Raw genomic sequence first — 23,937 nt, 5'->3', positions numbered from 1 at the left:
TATTGCAGTTGATACTGTTAATTTTATAAAATAAATGCAGCCATGTTTTTCAAAAACATTTAAAAAAACTTAAGAGTGACACCAAACTTTTGAACTGTAATGTATTTACATTTAATTTATTGTTATCACGCTAACTTAATTTTTTTATTAAATATAATGCATAAATATTAATGTATTTTAATTGTTATTCAATTACTTTTGTTTTATAATTTAATAATTTTAAAATATAATTAAGAAAAACAATTTTATTAAAGGGCTACATCACCCAAAACTGTATTCTAGTGACTTCTGGGAGTGACTTTATTTGGAGTATTTTATTTTGCTCTCAATCACGTTCCATCACATGACTAAAATTCCCCCTTCTTCCACCAGACCACCGCTCTTGATAAGGAGAGGCAGATTCTCAGACGAGGATGCCACCAGAATGTGAGCGCAGCTCCCTGGACCACCCAGCCAACCTGTAGCCTCCACATCCCAGCCTTTGCTCCCAGTCTGCACCTCGACCCCCTGTCCCAGCCGCCCAGCGGACTCCCTGCTCCAGCCCTCATTCCCAGTCCATGTCCCTCTACCACCACCGCCACCACCACGCCCGAATCTGAAGACTTTTCCGCCTGCTCCACGGAAACTGTTCGCTCCCTCTTCTCCCCTTTCTAGCATCGAAAGGGAAGGGAACGAGTGGAAAGGGCACCAAAAGAGAAGAAGGGTTTATGAGGATTCGGAATGTGGCCGAGTGGACTGATGAACTGAACCATTTTGTAATCTGATCACATAAAGGTGCAGGGAAAATGATGACCGTCAAGAAGGGGATTTCTTGTTTATTTATGGTCATTATAATAACATTTATTTATACGTAATAAATACATTTTCTTTTTTTATTCAAGTTCAAAAATGTCCTTTTCTGTTGAAGCACCTTAGAAATGTGATGTTTTTATAGGTCCGGTATTGTTGATATGCTTCAGAGGGAAACTGTAAGGACTTTTAGCTAACTTGATTCCTGGTAATTAGTACCCTTTGTTCCCAAAAACCTTTCTAAGCAGACAGAAAATGATTTGAATTTCCGATACCTCTTCAGAGATAAACTTGTATGCGGATTTTCTTTCTATTGTTCCATTGAAAGAATTGGTCGCACAGCACTTGTTCATAAGCGAGATGGGGACCTTTTTTTGTAATCAGTGTAAATAATATAATTTCAATTATTTTGATATTGACAATATATTTCTTTATCTTAACTAGACAATGTGTCACATTTAACCATTTTTGCAGTTTTTAGGTATATGGAACATAAGCACAAATGCATTGTGGGAAAGACATAAGCAACATTCCTTAATACAGGGTCAGCTCTTGGAAATACAAAAGCCAATGGTCCGGTCTGATGAATGCAGGACATTGATTCAGTGGTACCTCTGTGTCATGAGAAGCGCTGCTGTTAGTGTCGGGAGGTCAGATTGGGGTTGAGTGTTTCTGAAGTGCAGTAAGAGGTGTACTAGGAACTCATAGCCCTGCTTACTGTGTCATTGTATTCTCTCATTAGTGCATGGAATACAGAGTGGCTCTCACATTATAATTTGAGACATTATCTTAATAAAAAATATATTATAACCTCATTTTATTGTTGCTTATTGATGCTGACTGCCAAGCTAAAGAAAAGCCAAAAATTCTGATTTCTTTTTATTTATTATATAATAATAAACTTGCTACGTGCTGCGTTAAGCTAACTGAGACTTGTTATAGCACTTGCATATCATTGCTCTTTTGTTGATTTTGATTGCTTCCATTGTCCTCATTTGTAAGTCGCTTTGGATAAAAACGTCTGCAAAATGTAAATGTAATGTAAATATATAGTTTTTAATTAAGTATATATATATATTGTGGATTATGGATTTTCTAAAATGACCTTTCATGCAGTGTAACACAGCTCTGAGTAAATGAAAACATCCTGCTAATTTTTTTTATCTAAAAGTGCGCTGTTGCGCGCGCAGACCCGGGAAAACTTGAACCTCTCCTCCCTCAAACATCGTAGCGGATGCCTGTGGAGAAGACGCTGTGCTCTGCACTGTGAGGGTAAATCAGTTAGGGCAGTGGTTCCCAATCCTGGTCCTGGAGAACCCCCAGCACTGCACATTTTAAACGGCTCCCTATTCAAACACACCTGATTCAACTCATCAGCTCATTAGTGAAGACTCCAAGACCTCAAATGTATGTGTGTGTCAGATAAGAGAGACAACAAAAACGTGCAGTGTTGGGGGTACAGATGATTCTTCTGCACAATCTGACTTTGCTGCAGCCTGGAATTGAACTGCTGGTTTCGTCTGGTCAGAGGAGAACTGGCCCCCCGACTGAGCCTGGTTTCTCCCGAGGTTTTTTCCCCATTCTGTCACTGATGGAGTTTTGGTTCCTTGCCGCTGTCGCCTCTGACTTGCTTAGTTGGGGACACTTCATTTAGAGCGATATCGTTGACTTGATTGCAAATTATTGCACAGATACTAAACTGAACTGAGCTGCATGATGACATCACTGAATTCAATGATGAACTGCATATAACTGTCATTTTGCATTATTGACACTGTTTTCCTTATTAATGTTGTTCAGTTGCTTTGACGCAATCTTTTTTGTTTAAAGCGCTATATAAATAAAGGTGACATGACTTGACTTGACTTGACTTCTCCAGGACCAGGATTGGGAACCACTGAGTTAGGGTCCAACATGTACACGTATTTGCATCACTTTGGCTGTTCTCTTTAGATCCCATCTTCTCACGCCTTACGATTTGTCGATTACGTACAATGTCTGCATGTTATTGGTCAAACGATCATTACATTGAGTATGAAAACAGGAAACCAAAGCCAAAACCTGGATATTTTAGGCAATATAGAAATCCTGGCCAGGACATGTCCTGGGAAAATGGCACGTTTGGTCACCCTACCTGACTTGAACCGTTGTACACAGACAGAGTACGCAAGCGCCTTGCAGAGCTAGACAAGACGAGCGCTTGTAGTTAAAAAGTGTATAAATATGTATGTATTTTTTTAAAGAAAATGACCGATCATTTCGCTAGATAAGACCCTTATTCCTCGGCTGGGATAATGTAGAGCCCTTTAAAACTGCATTGTAACCTTCAATCCGTTGAGCACCACTTAAGTCCACTGTATGGAGATAAATACTGGAACGTTTTCCTCAAAAACCTTAAATTCTTTGCGACTTAGGAAAGAGAGACGTGAACATCTTGGATGACATGGGGGTGAGTAAATTATCAGTACATTTCTATTCTGAAAGTGTAAAAACTGTTGCTGTCATGTACTCTGCATTGTAACAAATACGTATTTAGTTGTGTGTTGTGTTCGCTCTAGGCAGGTTGTAGGGTTCGCTCGCAATTGTCTAGAAATGTGTCGATGAATAGAGAATGTGCTGCAGTCCATTAGTTTTGCCTCTTTGTCGCCATCTCTGTTTGAAAACCTGGAATTGCAGTTGTGAGAGGGATTATCTTTCTGCGTGGGTTGTGAGTCGGCATGGCTTCAGCGCAGATGAATCTAATGTTCTGAAGAGTATATGTGGCAGACTGGCAGTCAGTCACTGCACCGGTGTGGATATTTATTAGGGATGCACGATAAATATCGGCACGGCATTTAATGCACATCTCATCAGTAAAGCCGGTTCTCTCTTAGTGTGAATCACTAAACTAGTATTTAGTTGTACGACCAGTTTTTTAAAACTGCTTCACATCTGTGTGGCATGGAGTCAACCAACTTGTGGCACCTCTCAGCTGTTATTCCACTGATTCTTTAACAACATTCCACAATTCATTTACATTTATTGGTTTTGCTTCAGAAACAGCATTTTTTATATCACCCCACAAGTTCTCGATTGGTCTGGGGATTGGGCTGGCCACTCAAAAACATTAATTTTGTTGGTTTGGAACCAAGTCTTTGCTCATTTACTAGTGTGTTTGGGGTCATTGTCTTGTTGAAACAACCATTTCAAGGGCATGTCCTCTTCAGCATAAGGCAACATGACCTCTTCAAGTATTTTGACATATGCAAACTGATCCATGATCGCTTGTATGCAATAAATAGGCCCATCACCATAGTAGGAGAAACATGCCCATATCATGATGCTTGCACCACCATGCTTCACTGTGTACTGTGGCTTGAATTCAGAGTTTGGGTGTCGTCTCACAAACTGTCTGTGGCCCTTGGACCCAAAAAGAACAATTTTACTCTCATCAGTCCACAAAATGTTCCTCCATCCATTTCTCTTTAGGCCAGTTGATGTGTTCTTTGGCAAATTGTAACCTCTTCTGCACATGCCTTTTTTTTTAACAGAGGGACTTTGCGGGGGATTCTTGAAAATAGATTAGCTTCACACAGACGTCTTCTACAGTAACTGTCACAGTACTTACAGGTAACTCCAGACTGTCTTTGATCATCCTGGAGCTGATCATTGGCTGAGCCTTTGCCATTCTGGTTATTCTTCGATCCATTTTGATGGTTGTCTTCCGTTTTCTTCCACGTCTCTCTGGTTTTGCTCTCCATTTTAAGGCATTGGAGATCATTTTAGCTGAACAGCCTATAATTTTTTTGCACCTCTTTATAGGTTTCCCCCTCTCCAATAAACTTTTTAATCAAAGTACGCTGTTTCTTCTGAATAATGTCTTGAACGACCCATTTTCCTCAGGCTTTCAAATGCATGTTCAACAAGTACTGGCTTCATCCTTAAATAGGCGCCACCTGATTCACACCTGTTTTTTCACAAAATTGATGACCTCAGTGATTGAATGCAACACTGCTATTTTTTTGAACACACCCCTTTCAACTAATTGCCCAATTGCACAGCCTTTACGAGCGTGCATATCACGAATGCTGGGTCTTGTTTGTTTTCTGAGAATCTACTGCACCTACTGGTAACTTGTTTGCCACGTAGCAATAAAAAATATACTAAAAACCTGGATTATTCTGGTTAGTCACATTGTACTGCTATTATTTTGAACAATACTGTAAATCTCTACACGTGTGTGCTTTCATGTGGAGCAGTTGTCGAATTGTACTACCTACTGTTTTAATGGGAGGTAGAAAAATCTGACAGGGTAGCACAAATCGACAGAGCGCTGGCGTTTCAAAGATGGCCACCGAGTGACATGACTTGCCTTGCCTTAAAGGTAATTTGATAGAAACACCATGCGTAAAAGCTTCGCTTTTTTAAAAATAAATATTTGCATTATTGTAAGGTTAGATTTAGGGTTTAAATAGGTGTAGACGTTAATGAAACAATCTGACAGGTAGCAAATTTTATTTATTGTTATTTTATGGCGAGATTTTGCTTCACTTCCAGCCATAGCTGTATCCCTCCCATTAAAAAGCTAACTGACCTCATTCCATTCAGGACGTTCAGTATTTAAGGATGTTCAGATCTAGTTTTTTTAAAGAAAAACACACCAGTACTTCAAAAAGATGTTTTGGTTTGTTTTATTGTAAATACGACAAAAAGGAAACAATTTTATTTTACAGTAATTGATCTATATATTGGCATGAATTAATATTTAAACATTTTAAGAGACACCTGTGAGATTCTGGCTTTTTCAAGTTGCAGCAAATCCATGAAACAGCAGGTGGGGACTGAATTTAAAAATTACATCTGAATCTAAATAAATCATCCATTATTTACTTCCTGCCAAAAACTATTCCTCTCCTCTCCACAAATGATGCAGACATATAAAATAAAATAAAATAATATGCAATCATCATGATCAGATACGCCTTGCAAAATTAACAAACAAAAGATAATTAGCAAATGTACAACTCAAATCAAATATACAGTACTGACCACTCACCTACACAGAGACAGACCTGCACGTTATGTATGCGCCACTGTCTCATGTATAATTCACATCCAATGGCCAATGAAAAGGCAGATCAACAAATTACTTGCATAATTTATTCATGTTTTCATTTCTGAACTCAGTCTTAGCTTCCAGCTGACTAGTTATTACACCCCTATAGTAAAACGACTCTATTTCAGTATCAGTGTTGTTGATTGAAAAATATCCTTCTCACTCTTTTCACTCACACTTGTTAAATAGGGTGATGAAAAAATGTCTCAGTATTCATGTATGCGGATTTCAAACATCTCAATCCACGTATTAAACCGCATTTCTGCAGTCATTCTCAGCTACAAGGATATTGCTTACTGTGGCTGTGGTTGTACAACGTAATCATCACATATGATTATAATATTCATTATTTAAATACAACAAACATCAATGCACAAATTATACAATGGAGAATGGGCCTAAAATGTGGCAGAAGACCAAAGAAACGCTGATAAATTATGGGTTGTTACTGGTGCAATGTGTCTGATACAAAAACGTCAACATTAATAATTGTTCTTTTTTCATAAATAATGAAACATGTGAGGGAGGGAGGGTTTCTTTTTCTCTTTTTTTTGTTGCTTTTTTTCTCCTCTTTATTCTTTTTTTTTATGGCCCGGTTACATGCCTGGCTTTCCTAACCATCACAATATTTACATATATGACAAAACAATTACCAAATATACAAAGAGGAAAGAGAAGCTTGTTTCCTGTCTGAGCAGTTCACTTCCTCCCTGTGAATCGGCAGACCTTCATCTATAATCATCCACATCATCATCATCATTTCGTTGGAACTACACAATATCTTACAGCAAGTCATTAATAAATTAAAGGATTATGGGATCTTCCGTAATGAAGAGCGAGTGGGAAGTATGATTTTTATCCCCATGTAGTGAAGAACTGCGTCATTGCAGTTTGTATTTACAAAGACTAAGTTCACCGCTGCGTCTTAATCCCACCCCAGACCCCTTCCCTCCCTCCCTCCCTCAACCCTCCCCAAAAATGGTTTGTTGGTGGTTTATCTCTAAGCCTCTTCTGTTGGGAACTGCGGTACAGTCCATCCTGTCCTGCTGTCCTCCTGGCTTTGATCTTGTACGATGATCTTCGCAGACAAAAGGACATTAGGCAACTCATCATAGTATGTGGGGAGTGAAGGACAACCCTAAAGGTCTAAGTAACGTTAGCGATATGTCTTGTGTTTTCATCCGGGTTTAACTCCCCCCTGAACTTAGAGGGACACCATCATCTGTCAAGCAGGAAATGAACCCCACCTTTCTCACAGCTTCAACTGCGGGCCCTAAACAAGGTCCCTCTCTCTTCTCCTGTCTCTGTCTCTCTTTGTTCTGGCTCAGTATCTGTTCTGATGTTCGTAGTGCCATCGATTGAAATCAATGTTAAACGCCACAATGCTGCCTGACGCCATCCCAGTGATCAAAGTCCTGCAAATATACAGAAGTAGTAATAAATTAATAAGAAAAATATCCATAATATAAATGTTTATAGTTTAAGTTGTGTAAAATATATATTGTTTTTTATAACTAGAAGCAAAATAGTTAACATATTAAGCAAACTAAAATATTAATATATAAAGGTTATAGCAAAAAACTAAATTATTTTATATATCATAATTATATATTAATTGTTTTTTAATAAGACTGGTAAAAACTGCCTACACATTATAATACCATTATAATATAAAAAACACTTCATATACAAACAATATATTTATGTATATATATTAGTGCTGTCAAACGATTAATCGCATACAAAATAAAAGTTTTTGTTTGCATAATATATGTGTGTGTTCTGTATATATTTATGTATATATAAATACACATACGGTTTATAATTTGAAAATATTTACATGTATTTTCATGTCTGTATTTATATTCATATAATTTATATTATAAATACAGTTAATATATAAAACAACATATTTTTCTGAAATATATACATGCATGTGTGTGTATTTATATTTACACAATAAATACACAATTATAATTTTTTTTTACTATAAATTTTTTATTTAATAAAAAACATTGTTAAAATAAATGTTCAATGTATATGTATATTATTATTTTTAGGTCAGGTGTGCTCACCTCTGGTCATGGGATAAGTCCATAGCCCTAATGCCTGCATCACAGCCGGGGTAAATATACAGCTGCTTAAAATCACAGGCCTGCCAGACTTCAACAACACCGTTATCACCTCCTGTTACCAAGTTCTGACCGTCGCTGCTCAACAGAATGGCCTGGGGGAAAACAAAAGCAGATTAAATACAGAGACTAATGTTATTAATGTGTATTTGTTTCTGTTCCAACATGTATGTCTCCTCTTACACGTGTGGAGTCACTGATCTCCATCTGTGCCAGGAGTTTGCCATTAATGCTGAAGTTACAGAAGTGTCCTCTCTCATAGTAGATGATACAGTGGCCCTCACTGGACACAGAGATCAGACGGGGCTGGAGACAGTTCTCAGGGCCCTCCAGGGCCCGCAGTAAATCTCCTGTGATGGTGTGCACCAAACATGGCCCTTCTGTAAACCAAGACAACAGCAAGAAACTCTCAATTCTGTCATTACACAGCAAGCAGAGACACTAAAAAAGGGAGAAATCAGGAAAAAATGACAATCACAATTTTTAAAATAAACATATTTAAGACATTTAATTTGTTAACTGTAATGGGTTTATATAAGCTCTCATGGAAACCAGTACTGGTATGAAAAGAGTTGATTTCTGATAATATTCAGATTGCTTGCTCTCAGACTGACCTTTGGCCCCACTGATGACGAGTCCCAGTTCAGCACACACTGACACACACACCACCTCATGGTCATGGCCTGTGAGAACCGCTCTAGGTGCTGGATAATCACCTACAATACAACAGAAGGTCAGCTTCTAGAATCCTAAAAAAATCCTTTTTTTTGCCACAGAACTAAAACTCATTACCACACCAAAGTTAAAATGAAAAAGAAGATTATGTTAGGAATGAGATGAAGGTAGGTAAGCAGGCAGTAAAAAGGAATGAATTTTATATATTCAGAAAAAAAAACCAGACCATTTTTCTATGAGTGTAACATCAATGTTAAGTATTAAAATATGTCCTATGTATGTGATATCTTACACACTATACAGTTCAAAAGTTTGGGGTCAGTTAGTAAGATTTTATTTTTAAGAAATTAATACTGCAAGGACACAATTACAGTAATTGATCCCAGTGATAAAAGACCTCATTCATGTAAGTACAACTGCTTAAGATTTCTGTCTTTTGTTGGAAATCAGCACATAAGTGAATATGTCAATGGAAACAACACGAAACATCAGTATTATAGCTCCACCCACGGCACGCCTCCAGGAGCTCGACTTTTTCCGGAGAGAAAAGGGAAAGCTGTATTTTTTTTTTATAAATATGATAAAACTAAAGACTTTTTGGAGATATGAAGGATGCAGTACTACTCTATAGGTACTCAAGATTAACATGAGATTAGGTGAAACTGTGTATGTTATGTACCCTTTAAAATAAAAACAGCTATTTTAAATTGTAATAATATTTCACAATATTACTGTTTTACAGTGTTTTGGATTAAATGTATGCAGCTTTGTTGAGCACTGAGTTATGTAAATGAAAGCAATTCTCATATACTGTACTCTGGGTCATTTGCTTTAAAAACATTGTGCTCACTGTTGTTGGGATTGTCTCCGATGATGTGGTGTCGTCCGCTCCAGTACCAAAGCAGAAGGGTTGCATCTCGTGAGCCAGAGACAATGTAGCAATCACCTCCAATGTAGGACTCAGATCGCGCAAGACAGGTCACCACATCCCAGTGACCAAACACGATCTGAGTGAGTTTCCCTGAATGAAGAGTGAGCAGATGAGCATATGTGCACATAGACATTTTTTTTTTTGTAGTAAAGAGTGAAAGTCTTTTATTTGTACAAGTTGGCATACAAAATGGCATAAAATTATAAAAGACACAAGCACCTGTCTCAGTGGAGTAAACACGGAAACTCTTGTCCCAGAAACCACATGCCAGGATGTAGCGATTGTCGGCTGTCACCACAAAGCAGTGCGTATTGATCTGAATGCTTTGATCCACCAAATCTGTGATCTGTCTTTTACTAATGCCAGAGTTATTGGCTGGGAAAGAAAACAGACCAGGTGTGAATATTAAAAAAATATCCAGTTTGAGTCTGAAGATACAACCATGTTTTAAAAGGACAGTCCACACAAAAATGAAAACTCTCTTATAATTTACTCACCCTCATGCCGTTCCAAACCTGTATGCATTTCTTACTTCTGCAGAACACAGAAGATATTTTGAAGAAAGTTGGTAACCAAACAGTTTCGGTTCCCATTGACTTTCATTTAATGGAGCGGTCAATGGGCACTGAAACCATTTGGTTACCTACATTCTTCAAAATATCTTCTTTTGACAGAAGATAGATATACAGGTTTGGACATGAAGGGGAATAAATCATGTCAGAATTCACATTTTTGGGTGAACTATGCCTTTAAATGATGGAATTTCAGGCCTAGTGACACAAGTTACTAGCTAAACACATGATCACATGATTTAAGGAATTTACCAATCAGAGAGTCCATTTCAATAGGAAGGTGATGAGCCTGTTCTAATGAGTATCCAGGAGCACCTCTGAGACCTAAACAAAACATATTGCTAATATTGTAAATAAACTTGCATTAAACATTAAAAAAGGTGGTTTGAAAAACTGTTACGTCTATGAAAGTTGCAAATGGTAGTGCTCACCGACTGTGTTGTGCCAGCGGTTAATGGCGAACAGCCGGCTGCATGTGACCGTGACCGCAGCGGGAATGCTGAGGTGAGGCAGCGTGTTGGCTGCCACGTGCGTGACGGGAGAGTTGGAGGGGAATTTTAGCACCATGATTACATCTTGCTGCATTTGGTCCTTGAACATTAGAGGACTCTGAGGAAGGAAACACTAATGAGCAGAAGAGAGAAAGAGGAGGAGGAAGAGGAAAAATTGGGAAGAAAACGGAGAAACGAAGGGATAGGGAATTAGAAAGGTAAATTACAATGGAGCAAACAAGGTGAAAACTACAGGGTGGGATTCTGGGTAAGGATATAGTTTAGGATCAGTTTTGGGCTGGTTTGGACCGTCCGGAGGAGGTAGGGCTGGTTGATATGTGTAACACCCTAGACAGCGTTCTAGGTGTAAATCAGTGTCCGAACCAGCTAAATATAAATTCTATGTACTACCGGACTGTCATTTTGTCACTTTGTGGCAGCATTTTGCATTTATGGTACAGACAAATGAACATTTGGTCCATCACAATTAGCTGCAATTCTGAGCTACATAAAATGAATGTAATAAAGACAAATCATGATAAAAGATTATATAGACAATATTGATCTATTAAAAAGAGATCTAATACAGATAACTGATTAAAAAATATGTAATATAGATCACAATAAATAGAGGTGTCTTGAAAAGACATGATAAAAGAGATATAATCAAGTCTCACCAGGTGCATGGCGGAGCTGCGTGGAGGGTGAGGCTCTATTAGCAGCTGTGATGGAGCCTGTCCAAATGACTGAATCTGAGCCTCCGTAGACTAAAAAGACGACAGAGATAAAACAAGCTGTTACATCTTCAGCTGACAGACCCCTGAGCTGCCTCAAATCTGACAGACATTTACAGACATGGACAAGAACACTGAACACTGCTGTCAACACAATGAAATGAGAGAAAGATATTGACAGGAAACATCATTAAAGACTAATGAATAAAGGGTTACTCCACCCCAAAATGAAAATTTTGTCATTAATCATTTACCCCCACGTCATTCCAAACCCGTAAAGTTTTGTTCGTCTTCGGAACACAATATAAGATATTTTGGATGAAAACCAGGAGGCTTATGACTGTCCCATAGACTGGCAAGTAAGTTACACTGTCAAGGTCCAGAAAAGTATGAAAAGCATCATCAGAATAGTCCATCTGCCATCAGTGGCACAATCTGAATTTTATGAAGCGACGAGAATACATTTGTAAGCAAAGAAAACAAAATTAATGACTTTGTTCAACAATTTGTCTCCTCTGTGTCTCTCCGCATCAACGTAGTAGCATTATCAACAATATCCGCTAAACGCAAACAGCGTACACTCTTCTGTGTCAGCCACGCCACAAGGATACATTTTCTAGGTGTATTTACACTTTGATTTGAATGAAAACAGTGCATCCTTGCAATGCGGCTGACACAGAAGAGCGTAAGCTGCTTGCGTTCAGCGGATATTCTTCAAAATGGTGCTACCGTGATGCAGAGAGACACAGAGGAGACAAATTGTTGAATAAAGTCATTATTTTTGTTTTCTTTGTGTACAAAAAGTATTCTCATTATTTCATAACGTTACGGCTGAACCACTGATGGCAGATGGACTATTCTGAAGATGCTTTTCATACTTTTCTGGACCTTGAAAATGTATTTTACTTGGCAGTCTATGGGACAGTCACAAGCCTCCCTGTTTTCATCCAAAATATCTTAAATTGTGTTCCGAAGACGTACAAAGCTTTTACGGACAAAATAACCACATTGGGGTGGAGTATCAATTAAAAAATATCAAACATCAGAAATATAATCACTCCAACCTTATCATATAAGATTTGATTTTTTTCTCCAATATATTATTGGCTCTAATGTCAAATTTATTGATAAAAAACCAGCACTGCACTCTTGTGTGTTAAACAGGAAACAATGATGTTTACAGGTAAATGTATTCAATATTTTAATTATAATATTAATTTGTGTAAATTGTTTTTAATTGTTTAATAAATTATTTTAATTGTTTAATACATTATTAGACCTTTCGAAATGTTAAAAATATGATTAACTATTAAGACATTAAGTGTTTTGTCAATAAAACTAACTGTCAATAATAATTAATCCTAAGTATTGACATTAAACATTTTTATAGTATTATTATTTATTAAAAATATAAAATATTTTGTCTTATTTAATAATTAGAGTTCTTGAGATGTTACTAAAATGCTTCACATTAAGATTACTTATGATTAATTATTTAATTAGTTTAAGATTGTTATATTGACATTAAGCATTTTGAGATAATTGTTTACATTAAGCGTTTGAAGATTAATTGTTATTATTGCAATATTAAATATGTAATGTTATTATCAGCTTTGAATGTTTTTTTTTTGTTGTCTTCATTATTTTGTTTTATTTTTACTAAAATAAAGCATTTCATTCTGCATATTTTATTGAGACATGTAAAGATGTCAATAAAAAAAATGTATTGGAAAAAATCAGTATTATAAAAAAAACAACATTGCTCAATGTCTAATAAAACCCCACCAAAAACACAGCTTAACGTGATTCACACAAGCAGGACAAGTTCCTGGCTCAATATCCTCCACTTATTCAATACTCACTGACCTCTCTGAGCTGGGGGTCAGTGATGGTGTCCAAGTTCACAGATCCCTCGTAAGACAGGTAATGGAAAACATTGAGAGCCCTAATGGCCTCTGGTCCTCTCTGCTTGTAGCCGAAGATGAGATCGATCCACTGGTGCAACTGACAGGACACAAATTCACTCTCCAGCGCCTGAGACAGGAAGAAGACAACAGGGTTAACACAAGGACCAATCAGGGCTTCAAAAAGAAATTACTAGCCTTGTAAAGGCTGTGCGAGGCTCAAAGTTTATTTCTTTTTTTTTTACGAACTAGAGCTGCTTTTGATTCTTGAAACACTGGCTGAATTGGACTATTAATCCTAATGGCAGCTGAAATTGCGCACTAATGTGGACCAAACAAAGGTGCTTAGACACACATAATCTTTCCATCCCTCACCATCCTGTTGATGCGAACAAAGTCCTCTGGTTTTTTGGCCCAGACAGGTAGTTCCACATCACACACGGCTGTCCTGTCCTCTCTCACCCCCAGGTCATATCCGCTGCTGTTCACAAACATCTCAGGGAGGTAGTAGAACTCAGGGATTAACTCCTGTCATACAAACAAATGTGTTGACAAACATAACGAGTTACAGAATCGTTATACCTCACAAAAGTTTGCTCACCCTAACATCTGATGTATCCCTCTGGCAACTTCGCCAAGAGCGTGCAATGCCAGAAAACGTCCGATCGGGATGGTCGAACTTGTTATTACAATTCAAGAAAAATGTTGTGAAGGGTTCCTGTGGGATGAAGGAAGTGGCACACAATTTCAGATTAAACAACTTTCATAAGAGCTTTTCTTAAAAGCAGAATTTTGAGATTTTCGAGTTCTGAGAGATACTATAATATGTATATAATATAAAATGGACTATAGTGAAGACTCACTATCCTGACGAGCCAGAAGAGAGTGGATGCCGCAGTTGAGTATAGTGATGCGTAATGATGGGGCGGAGTTCCATCATCTTCCCACGTCTCATAGCGCTCGGCATAGAACACGGCTCGCTTTGGATTCAGGGCTCCGATTGGCTATATTATCAAAACAGGAAGGAGAAAAAGGGATTCTGGATATTATGCTAACATATATATATATATGTATACTATATATATATATTTTTTTAAAGTTACAGCTCACGTTGGATTCAGGGCTCTGAAAGCTGAGTATTATTATATTTAAATTAGTATATTTATATCATATAGGTTACCTTCAAAGGTTTGGGGTAACTTTAAGAAATTATTACTTTTATTCAGCAAGCACACATTAAACTGATCAAGAGTAACAATAAAGTCATTTATAATTGAAAAATATATTTCAAATACAAAAAAAAAAAAAATTCTTACCATCCCCAAACTTTTAAATATTAGTGTATATGGGTGCATATTATCATATGATTACTTTACTTTTGAATTAAATTACAAAACCAAACAGTTGGGTCCAATTTATTTCCAATAAAACGAGACAACATTAAAAATCTGAAATTCAAAATCAGGTATTTTTAAAAATTCTGGATGATTTGTGTAGCTCTAAATGGGTAATGGTAAAAGACTTTCAGGATTGGCATACCTTTGAGAGATCCCGGAAATTCCCAGGCAAGGTAAGATCCAGGTCCTCTGACTCATAGTTAGTCAGGACCCAAGGGAAGACAGGATACTGGTTCAGATCATTATACGTCCTCCCTGCAAACAAATATCAACAGACAATGTTGTGTGTGAGCATGTACCCCAATTTGATTCATTATATCGCTCGTAGTGATAAAACTATTAGTTGCAATCATAGGAATCATCTTACCTGCAATTGTGTTGAGGAACATGAGGTACTCAAAATTTGAAATCTCCCTCCGCTGCCATCTCTGAGTCATATTAGATGACTTAAAGAGCTGCCTTGGTGTTGCCAGAGAGATTCGTCTATGGGAGGAACAGCACAATAACAAGCAATCATTTAGCTTTGGCAAATAACACATTCACTGTTAATTACCAATTAAATGTTTAGTCGCATAAGGACCGCTCCTAAACTAATATCACATCACAGAATCAGTTTCAATATTAAAAAACCTACACCAAAGACCTTACCTTGCCTGAGGGAGGCCATAGCTGGTGCCAACGCCGACCCGAGGTAAACTGTACACTACCTTCTTTACTGTGCCCTGATCCGGGAAATTGAACATGACAGATGCTGTAGAGATAATGAAATAGTGCCATTAAAAACTCTGACCTAAACATCAGTTTGACATTGTTGTTAAACATGTTGGAATCTTACTCCTGTTGGCCATGAAGACCTCTAATCCAGTGTTTTGGAGCAGGTAGCGTCTGGAAAAAACTGCTCTGATCTCACTGAACATCCATTTCCCATGCAGACCCTCAGTATATGCCAACACCTGACAAACACAAAAGCAAAGCATTTAAATACAATCAGAGGAATGGTGGTTAGCAAAGAAGACCAATACCAATGCATTACCCTGAAATTCTGACTGGATGATATTCTCGTTAACTCTACAGTTATTCTGTGTGAAATAAAAGATATACTGTAACTCATTATCAGTGACACATACAATACCTTTGAATCAATCTTTTTGAATGTTGGATCATCCTCGTCCACCTCGAAATAGATCTCTGTTGTGGTGATCGACAACGTGCCTCTAGCAACGATCACAGGAGCAACAAGCTGGGCGGGTGTGCTCAAAACCACCGGACCTGAAGGAAACCATGCCACAGAATTAGAAACTTTTTCATTTTAAAGTCCTGAGTCCTGGATTAGTCAAGTGATTATGGTTAGATTTTCCAATTACTTGGGATTTCAAGGCCAGTTTTGGAAAATTAAATAATCTTTTTGAAAAATTTAACTTTTCATAATTTAATACATTTAAAATCTACAAAGTCTGGTCTTAAAAAGCTTCTTTTACCATTACCAGTCCCTAAAAATGATCATTTTAGTGGTGCCATCAGCTGTTATCAGAATGTTATTTGACAAAAGCTCAGTGATTTATCACATAGCATTTATAGCTCATGTTTTTGAAAACCGAAAGCATGATTAAATGATCAAAGACATCAGATTTCAAACCACAAAGAGATGGTTTGACCACAAAAAACTCAAATCTGAAGGAAAAAAACAAGCTAATTAGTTTATTTAAATAATGATTAAATAGCCACAGTATGTTAAATTAGGATAATGAATAAGTGGCTACTTTGATAAGCGTTAAATTAGTTAATTTAGTGATTCAGACATTCTATGTCAAAATCTGATGTAGCACTTAAGCTCATAATCACACACTTGTGCGGATTCAGCTGAGATTTGTATCAAAAGGCAGAAGGGCTAGATCTTGTTCTGGGCTAAAACACTAATTAGCATACGCTTTTACTGAAGGACCAAACTTGCCTCTTGAGATAAATACCCTCGGACGAAAAGCCACTGGGAATAAAGTACAGTTGCATACATTAGCACATGCATCAACAATACATCAAAGAATCACCACACTAATGGTTCCTGCATGAGCAGCTAGAAGTGGCGTTGTTGGTGCGGCCTGACATTTAAAACTAATTTGTTTAATAGTGCCATGGCACCCTTACAATGGGATTTGAGGAGGCTGCTTGTAAACAATAGCCTCCTGAGTGCAGCAGAAACGCTGAATACCTGCAAGGTTGTCGATCTCTTTCTCCTGCAGCAGACTGACTGCGTCATCATCGCCTTCCAGCATCAGCTCCGTCTCAGGGTTCTGATTGACCACCGAATGACTACGGAACGACTTCTTTGACTTCATGCCCTCTTCTTCCTCAGGGCCTGCCCACACACACACACACACAAAAAAATTACAATAAAATAAAAAACAAATAAAAATAATAAAAATAAATAACACATACACACACACACACACACACACACACACACACACACATATATATATATATAATTATTTTTTATCCATGACAAAAATAATGTTCTGTATTTAGATATGTATAATGTATGGACACACATCACTTTAATATTATGTCTCTGAGACATATTTGGGCACTGAAAATTAGACTGAGGTGTATGGATGTGTTGTGGCTGACCGTATTCCTCTAGAGATTTGAGAGCCACGTCCGAGTGGGTGGAGCCAAAGGCATTGCGTACAAATCTCCGCCTCCTGCGCAAATCATCCTCCCAGTAGTCCAAACGCCAGAAATCATGCAGCTGACTGAGGTGGGGAATAAAGAGAGAGAGCAAAGAGGTGATGAATGGCCAGAAAACAAGAAACTAAATTCCAGCAGCAAAGGTTGACAATAAACTGTGAGTTTGTGAACCTCTGTGACATGGTTCCCCATGCTCCATGCTTATTGGTTAAAATGTTGAGGATCTTCTGTTTCAGCTGGTTTGCGGTCACGTGATCTCTGTGCTTGGCGGCACTGATGAGGTGATCACACATCTTTTCCTCTTCTCTCCTGTCTGCAGCGTACTGGGCACAGTTGGACTATGAAAAGAAAGAGCAAAGGAAATGATCTTCACATCATACCTTACATCTGATAAGTATTTAAACTGTGAACCCATGACACAGTGATCCACACTAATTGACTGACCTCAAACTCAGCATGTTTGTGCACATCTTCTGCTCTCTGCCTGTTCAGGATGAACTCGGCCTCATTGGCGACACGGACAATGTGATCCTTCATGGCGTGACACAGAAGCCTGAGCATAGCGAAATATGTAAATGACATGAACAGTTTGCATTATAACAGTGACAACCTGAAATTACTTTGATTTTTGCATAATGACAATCTCCTTTCTATCTAGTGCACCAGATCATAACATAAACAAATCCAGTCGAGAACGGATTTTAATGAGTATACAACATACCTCCCCTCATTAATAAGTTCGATGAATGCAAGTCCTGCGTTCTTTTGTATGGAGTTCTGCCACTCCTGGAACCACACATAACAACCATTATGGACTTGTCATAACTGAAACATTTTAATGTGCCAAAGGCAAATGCATCAATTAAATGATGTATTTGCAATGGGTAAAATGCAAAAATGGTATTGGTTTCTGCATATTTTTATAGGGCTGTCAAACGAATAATCACATCCAAAATAAAAGTTGGTTTAAATAATAGTACTGTGTATATTTATGACGTATATAGAAATACACACACACACACACACACACACACACACACACAGACAGACACACACATATATATATATATTTATATATATATACATTTTTCTTAAATATATACATGCATCTGTGTGTCTTTATATATACATAAACGAATATACATCGTACACATACATACAAACACAAACTTTTATTTTAGATGCGATTAATCACGATTAATCAGTTGACAGTCCTATAATAAAATCAATGTTTGTGTCTTTTTTGAGTGTGGATGATTTAGGCGCCTGATGTGGTTGCTAAAGAGATGCACTGATGATCTTTCCTGATTGGCTCCTTGCCACATAAGTGAGAGTGACTATTGAGAAAGAGAGGGAGAATGCACTTAGCATCCACTGCAGATGCTTCTAGAAGGACACATCACAGGCAGCTCCCATTACCTTCTGCTTCCTGCCAATCAATATTTAAGGGTACGGTTTCGTCCCTCTGAGCCACTAATGGAGGGCCTGGAGCTTCAGTAATACTATATGTGCTGATGGAGCGATGATGGGAAATAGAGGAGGGAGGGGAAAGGAAGATGAGAGGGCATCAAACACTGGATGGGCCACTGCTACACCCCAAAGCTCCTAATCCTGCTGAGATGCGGTAGTCTGAAATCTTTATCATTCAGAAGAGTTCAAAGAGGTTCAGTGGGGTTTCTAGTATAAGATCCTGACATCCAGATGTAATTGTATGATAATTCTGTTTTGAAATGTTTGATTAGTGGTAAGAAAAGTACATTGCTCCTCATGTGGATTGAAAGCAAAGCATATTATGGAGCACAGTGATGGATTTTCAATGGAGTGTCTTAAAGGTAAGTGAAAATTCTTTATCTCTAAACACTAAATGCCTTCAGACACTTCTACATAAAGAAAAACAACAGGAATACTTTCAGAATATGAATGTGTGAAGTTTTGTGGCATTATTGGAAGCAAAAAATGCATTACTGTAGCTCTCAAACAGTTGAGCATAGTGCTAGCAAAGGTTTGATTCCCTCAGAATGCATGAACTGATAAAATGTGAATGTATTTTCTTTATTGCTTTGGAAGTTCAGAAGTATGCAGTGATACTTTGATATCCACACTGGCTTCAGCGTAATGTAGGGTGGGTCTGAAATCAGATCCTGTTTAGATCAAGCACAAAGCTTCAAAAGAGGCTCAAAAGATTGATGAAGTGTTGCCACACTGCAGCACTGTGGCCTTTTCCAAGATTTTAAGTTGTTAATGCAGTTTATTCACTGTTTATGAAGCCTGAAATATGAATGTAATTTGTGCGGTGATGGAAAATACTGAAACTTAGAGAATTTCAAAATAAAGTCAATGTGAATTATTCAAAAGAAATGATTAGATAATAAAGAGAGAAATCTCACCTGTGAGCACAAGAGCATCACAAGCTCCACAACCGATGTGCTGGACTTCATACAAACTAAGCCTGCGGCAGTGCAGTGACAGAAAACAAATTTTAGCATGCGCATGTCTACAAGATGAATATAAACCTCAGTGGGATTCAAAAGACTGACAACACTAGTGAAAATGTACACAATATGAACTTTCCTTTAGTGCATTTCCAGGTTTAAATTGCATTAGAAATCCCAGATATTTAGTGTAGACTTTTGGACCCCACTGTACATGTGTGTTACATAAAATTATGTAATGTAATTGGCTCAAAACTTTAAAGTGATAAATCTATTTTCTAATGAACACACAGTTCTGCTGTATTGTAAAACAGACAAACATTAAACTGTGAAGAGGTCAATACAAGGTGAGAGCACAGACATTAAAGCCTGACAGGACAACAGGGAGGGGAGGGAGAGGACTTCATGAAGGGGTGAAGAAGAGAGGAAGGAAATATAAGGAGACAAAAGACAGTGGTGGAACAAGAAGCAAAAGTGATTCACTCTAGATCTGGATCTTCAGATTTAGGTTTCCTTTGATTTCTGATGAAATGAAGGATGTCCTCTCGGGACTCAACAATAAAGACTGACTGATAGGCTGGGCCCAGTGTGAGCAAGCTTGGGCCAGCTGATGGAACTGTCACTTTCCACACCAGCTATTATTGCACATTTAAAAACTAATTCTTTGTATGTGTTTATTTGTTTCATACAGTTTTTTTTCTTTCTGGTAAAATAAAATATATTTTGTCGGACACAAAAATATATACCCAAATTTAAATACACAACTAAAAATGTATTTTTATGCAAATAAATTTAACTAGAAAAAATTACAAAATGTCTCGCATACCACTGTAATAACTGCATACCAACTGTATATTTTTAAATATATTATTATTATTTATTTATTACATTTTCATTATTTATGCATATTTTAATTAAAAATGAATTTGTATTGTGAGGCCAATGAAAATATTAGCTTTGCAAATATATGACATCCTCTCATCCTAAGCAGTTCTGTTTTTCTCATACCTGCTCTGGGTCCATGCACTCGCACAATTGTGTGTGTATGAGGCAGCCAGTGGACACACACACAGCAGACAGTGAGGGACTCCACAGAGACACCAGGTAGAGAGGAAAAGGAGCACTATACAGCACCTGTACCTTCTATGAGCAACTCCTGCCCATGACTGCCCAGCAGAGTCCGCGAAAGGAAGGGGGCGAAATCCACAAAGATCTCCCTCAGCAAGGGGGCCACTTTCTCTAAGGCTCGCTCCAATTTAGTCGTGATACTACGGGTGGAAAATGAAAGACAGGCATAGAGAGAAATACTCCAGTTAGCTCCAAAACACAGAGACCAGTTTAAAAATCACACTTGCTTTTAATTCCAGCTGGTTAGTATGTGACAAAGTCTATGGCGTTACTGCTGGGTTAAAGCCAACCTACAGGAATTCAACCACAGGGAGGCAGAAAGAGCAAATGCTTAACGCTTAATCACCCTGTTATACTGCACACATCACCCTTAAGTGCCACTGCGCTTAGCTACAAAATTAGTTATCCTGCTCTAAGACTACAACTTCAGCTCCAGGGATGCAAATGATGACAGACTAGGGTGAGTGTGAAAGGAAAAGAAATCAAAGATAAAGGTCTGAGGACATCCAGTGTGGTGCAAACAAGGAATGACTTGATATGATTAATGACAATGTCTCTACTGAAACGCCAAGCTTGCAGGGTTGATTCTGTCAAGTTATTGGTAAACATTATTGCTGATAAGGAATGTATATGCTTTTTATCAATGTGTTTGTTAGGCTTTTTGCAGCATCTCAGTTACAAACACTAGTCAAGTCACTGAGACTAAATCCTAACCAGGTGTGATGCAAAGATTGGAAATTACAGCCAATCAGAGCATATCTGATGTCTATGCTGCATTCACATCACGTTTGCGTATGAAGTCAGCGGCTAGTAAAAAGCGTTCACTTTGTTGAAATTGTCATGTCATGTAAAAACAACCAAAAGAGCAGCAGCTTCATCGGTTAAGGGCAGTTAAGTAGCAACCTGCTTGATTTTCCATTTTATTACAGCCGTTCTTTTGTGGCGTTCTTTCTTTGGTCAGTTTATATAAGTGTCTGTCTCTAAACAACAAATCCACGCATGGATTTATGTGTGATAAAAACTGCACCAAAGAAACAAATTACTTAGTCTGTCCCTGTGAAAAGCTCAAAAGTAAAATCTCTTCTTGTCAATAAATATGATGTGAATGCAGCATACAAATACAGATAATATTTTACAGAGGGCAGGGCTACACAGAATACTGCAATGGAAATAAAAACTAAAATTATTAAAAAGATTATTTTGGTAACTAAAATAAAGCTTAAATTACTAAAACTAAAATAATAAGGTGAAATAGAAATATACACAAAAAACAACAACTAATAAACATGAAAAAAGACAAAAACAAACTAAAATTAAAATACAAATGAAAATAAATACAAAAAGTTAATATGTTCAAATAACGCTGGCATACTTGTTTAAAAAAAATGGATTGAACAAAATAAAATCAGAGACATGATTTTTATTCTTGAACATTTATGGCGTCATACCTGGTTTGGGCAATGTAAATACTTAGAAAAAGAGACAGAATCAAATCTAGCAGAACAGTTGAAAATCAAAGCAGCAACGGTGGTGAAGCTGGCCAGCTTGAAAACTCACAACCACCAGGAAAAAGAGGCAGAAAAAGAGAGAAAACAAAAAGACAGAGAGAAAGAAGGGAAGGGAACGTTAAGCTGGTAGCATTGGGTAAGGGGGGCCAGTTCAAGCTTCCTTGCCTAAGAAACTGTCCTGCATCTCTGGGTGCTGTTTGGAATCCTGTCAGCGAACTAAAGGATTTGAGTTCAGGGGTCAGCCTGGTTCGCAGTGGACACTGGTCCACTTCACAAAAGGCACTGCAATACAAATGGCACAAACAGACAGTAATGACTGTACAGACAGGCATTCATTGCAGCTCTTAGTCTAAAGTGTGACGTAATCCCTGTGTGTTGATCTGTGCCAAATCAAAGGATGATTGTGCCTCAAAGCTTCCGTGTCGTACATGCAAAGAGACAAAAATGAAGAAAATCAATTCTGTTGCATTCAAATTAGAACAGATGTACCCATGTTTGGCAGGAAATACACTTCAGACTATCAGTACCTCAAAGTGCATCTTTAAAAATGCACAGAGACCTCAGTATGTGTCTGTGAGGGAATCTGTGGCTGTGGTTGCAAAGATACACAGATAGGGAAGTGTAGAGAGGAGACAGATGTAAAGTGAAGAAACTAATGGATTATGGGAATCATAGGAAGAAGTAAGACTGCCAAAAAAAGAGGATGAGCACAGGAAGTGAGAATGCATGATTTAAGGTTTTAAGCATGTGGATAATTGGATAACGTGAGTAAGGGCATGAGTGTGTGTGTGTGTACCTCATGTTTTCCACTGTGTCTTCAGGCATGGGTGCAACGGTTTGCACCGCTGGGAGGTTTTTACTTGTGGCACCGTTCACGAAACTTGATGAAGAGGAGGATGAGGAAGAGGCGGAGTCAGTGGCACCTGTGAGACATAACAGACGAGATGCATTAAGCACAAGGAAAGCTGACTATCCTAAAGAAAAAAAAAGGTTTGTTTACAGAGCTAATAAAGGATGCTTAAATTTCTAAACAGTCACTACGTTTAGAAAAGTGTCTAAACTTATGAAAGCCCATGACAAGCCTAAATGGAAAAAAATCATTAAAGAGATATGCAGGAATCAAATGCATATATATAGACCAACAAAATGTATATGCTCATGGGACTGTGAGATGATAGAGATATTCAGGACGACTCGCCTGTTGTGTTGATCATGCTTTTAGGTGTTGCTGTGGCAGCAGCAAAGATATTGGGCGTACTTCCTGAAGAGGGCACTCCACTGGTGGTGGGTGTTCCTACTGTGTTCACAGCCAGGCTTCCTGGAGGGGGCTTCTTAACAGGCACCACCACACTCCTGAGTGTGTGTACACAAACAAACACACACACACACACACACACACACACACACATATTGATTATACTCAAGAATTAATCACTATACACAAGACTTCACATCAAAATACCT

General features: G+C 37.8%; 2 protein-coding genes across 17 annotated transcripts in view; one reads left to right on the top strand and one right to left on the bottom strand.

Annotated features, from left to right (window-relative positions):
* The window catches only part of dclk1a (doublecortin-like kinase 1a), a 44,976-nt gene extending 43,372 nt beyond the window's left edge, over positions 1–1,604 (top strand). For 3 of the 4 annotated variants that reach the window (XM_042732885.1, XM_042732886.1, XM_019114344.2), the window contains one exon: positions 373–1,604. In XM_042732885.1, coding sequence (XP_042588819.1) covers positions 373–654 — 282 coding nt within the window. In that variant the 3' untranslated portion in view covers positions 655–1,604. The remainder of the gene's footprint in view (positions 1–372) is intronic. The other variant, XM_042732887.1, reaches the window with a different exon arrangement.
* A 3,839-nt stretch (positions 1,605–5,443) lies between these two features.
* Positions 5,444–23,937, bottom strand: part of nbeaa (neurobeachin a) — a 114,320-nt gene continuing 95,826 nt past the window's right edge. For 6 of the 13 annotated variants that reach the window (XM_042732872.1, XM_042732876.1, XM_042732874.1 and 3 more), the window contains 28 exons: positions 23,672–23,826; positions 23,270–23,396; positions 22,639–22,755; positions 20,972–21,105; positions 19,793–19,854; positions 18,127–18,191; positions 17,850–17,958; positions 17,577–17,743; positions 17,346–17,470; positions 16,927–17,073; positions 15,853–15,989; positions 15,556–15,673; positions 15,369–15,471; positions 15,088–15,203; positions 14,863–14,975; positions 14,187–14,327; positions 13,925–14,041; positions 13,699–13,851; positions 13,286–13,453; positions 11,363–11,452; positions 10,626–10,818; positions 10,447–10,518; positions 9,842–9,997; positions 9,542–9,712; positions 8,631–8,732; positions 8,200–8,396; positions 7,960–8,111; positions 5,444–7,299 (listed from right to left, as the gene is read on the bottom strand). In XM_042732872.1, coding sequence (XP_042588806.1) covers positions 7,209–7,299; positions 7,960–8,111; positions 8,200–8,396; positions 8,631–8,732; positions 9,542–9,712; positions 9,842–9,997; positions 10,447–10,518; positions 10,626–10,818; positions 11,363–11,452; positions 13,286–13,453; positions 13,699–13,851; positions 13,925–14,041; positions 14,187–14,327; positions 14,863–14,975; positions 15,088–15,203; positions 15,369–15,471; positions 15,556–15,673; positions 15,853–15,989; positions 16,927–17,073; positions 17,346–17,470; positions 17,577–17,743; positions 17,850–17,958; positions 18,127–18,191; positions 19,793–19,854; positions 20,972–21,105; positions 22,639–22,755; positions 23,270–23,396; positions 23,672–23,826 — 3,598 coding nt within the window. In that variant the 3' untranslated portion in view covers positions 5,444–7,208. The remainder of the gene's footprint in view (positions 7,300–7,959; positions 8,112–8,199; positions 8,397–8,630; positions 8,733–9,541; positions 9,713–9,841; positions 9,998–10,446; positions 10,519–10,625; positions 10,819–11,362; positions 11,453–13,285; positions 13,454–13,698; positions 13,852–13,924; positions 14,042–14,186; positions 14,328–14,862; positions 14,976–15,087; positions 15,204–15,368; positions 15,472–15,555; positions 15,674–15,852; positions 15,990–16,926; positions 17,074–17,345; positions 17,471–17,576; positions 17,744–17,849; positions 17,959–18,126; positions 18,192–19,792; positions 19,855–20,971; positions 21,106–22,638; positions 22,756–23,269; positions 23,397–23,671; positions 23,827–23,937) is intronic. The other 7 variants (XM_042732880.1, XM_042732881.1, XM_042732883.1 and 4 more) reach the window with 3 other exon arrangements.

Source organism: Cyprinus carpio, chromosome B10 (assembly GCF_018340385.1).
Source record: "Cyprinus carpio isolate SPL01 chromosome B10, ASM1834038v1, whole genome shotgun sequence".
Taxonomy (NCBI): Eukaryota; Metazoa; Chordata; class Actinopteri; order Cypriniformes; family Cyprinidae; genus Cyprinus; species Cyprinus carpio.
Note: the sequence above shows the minus strand (reverse complement) of the source record. Positions and strands in the feature narration are given on the sequence as shown.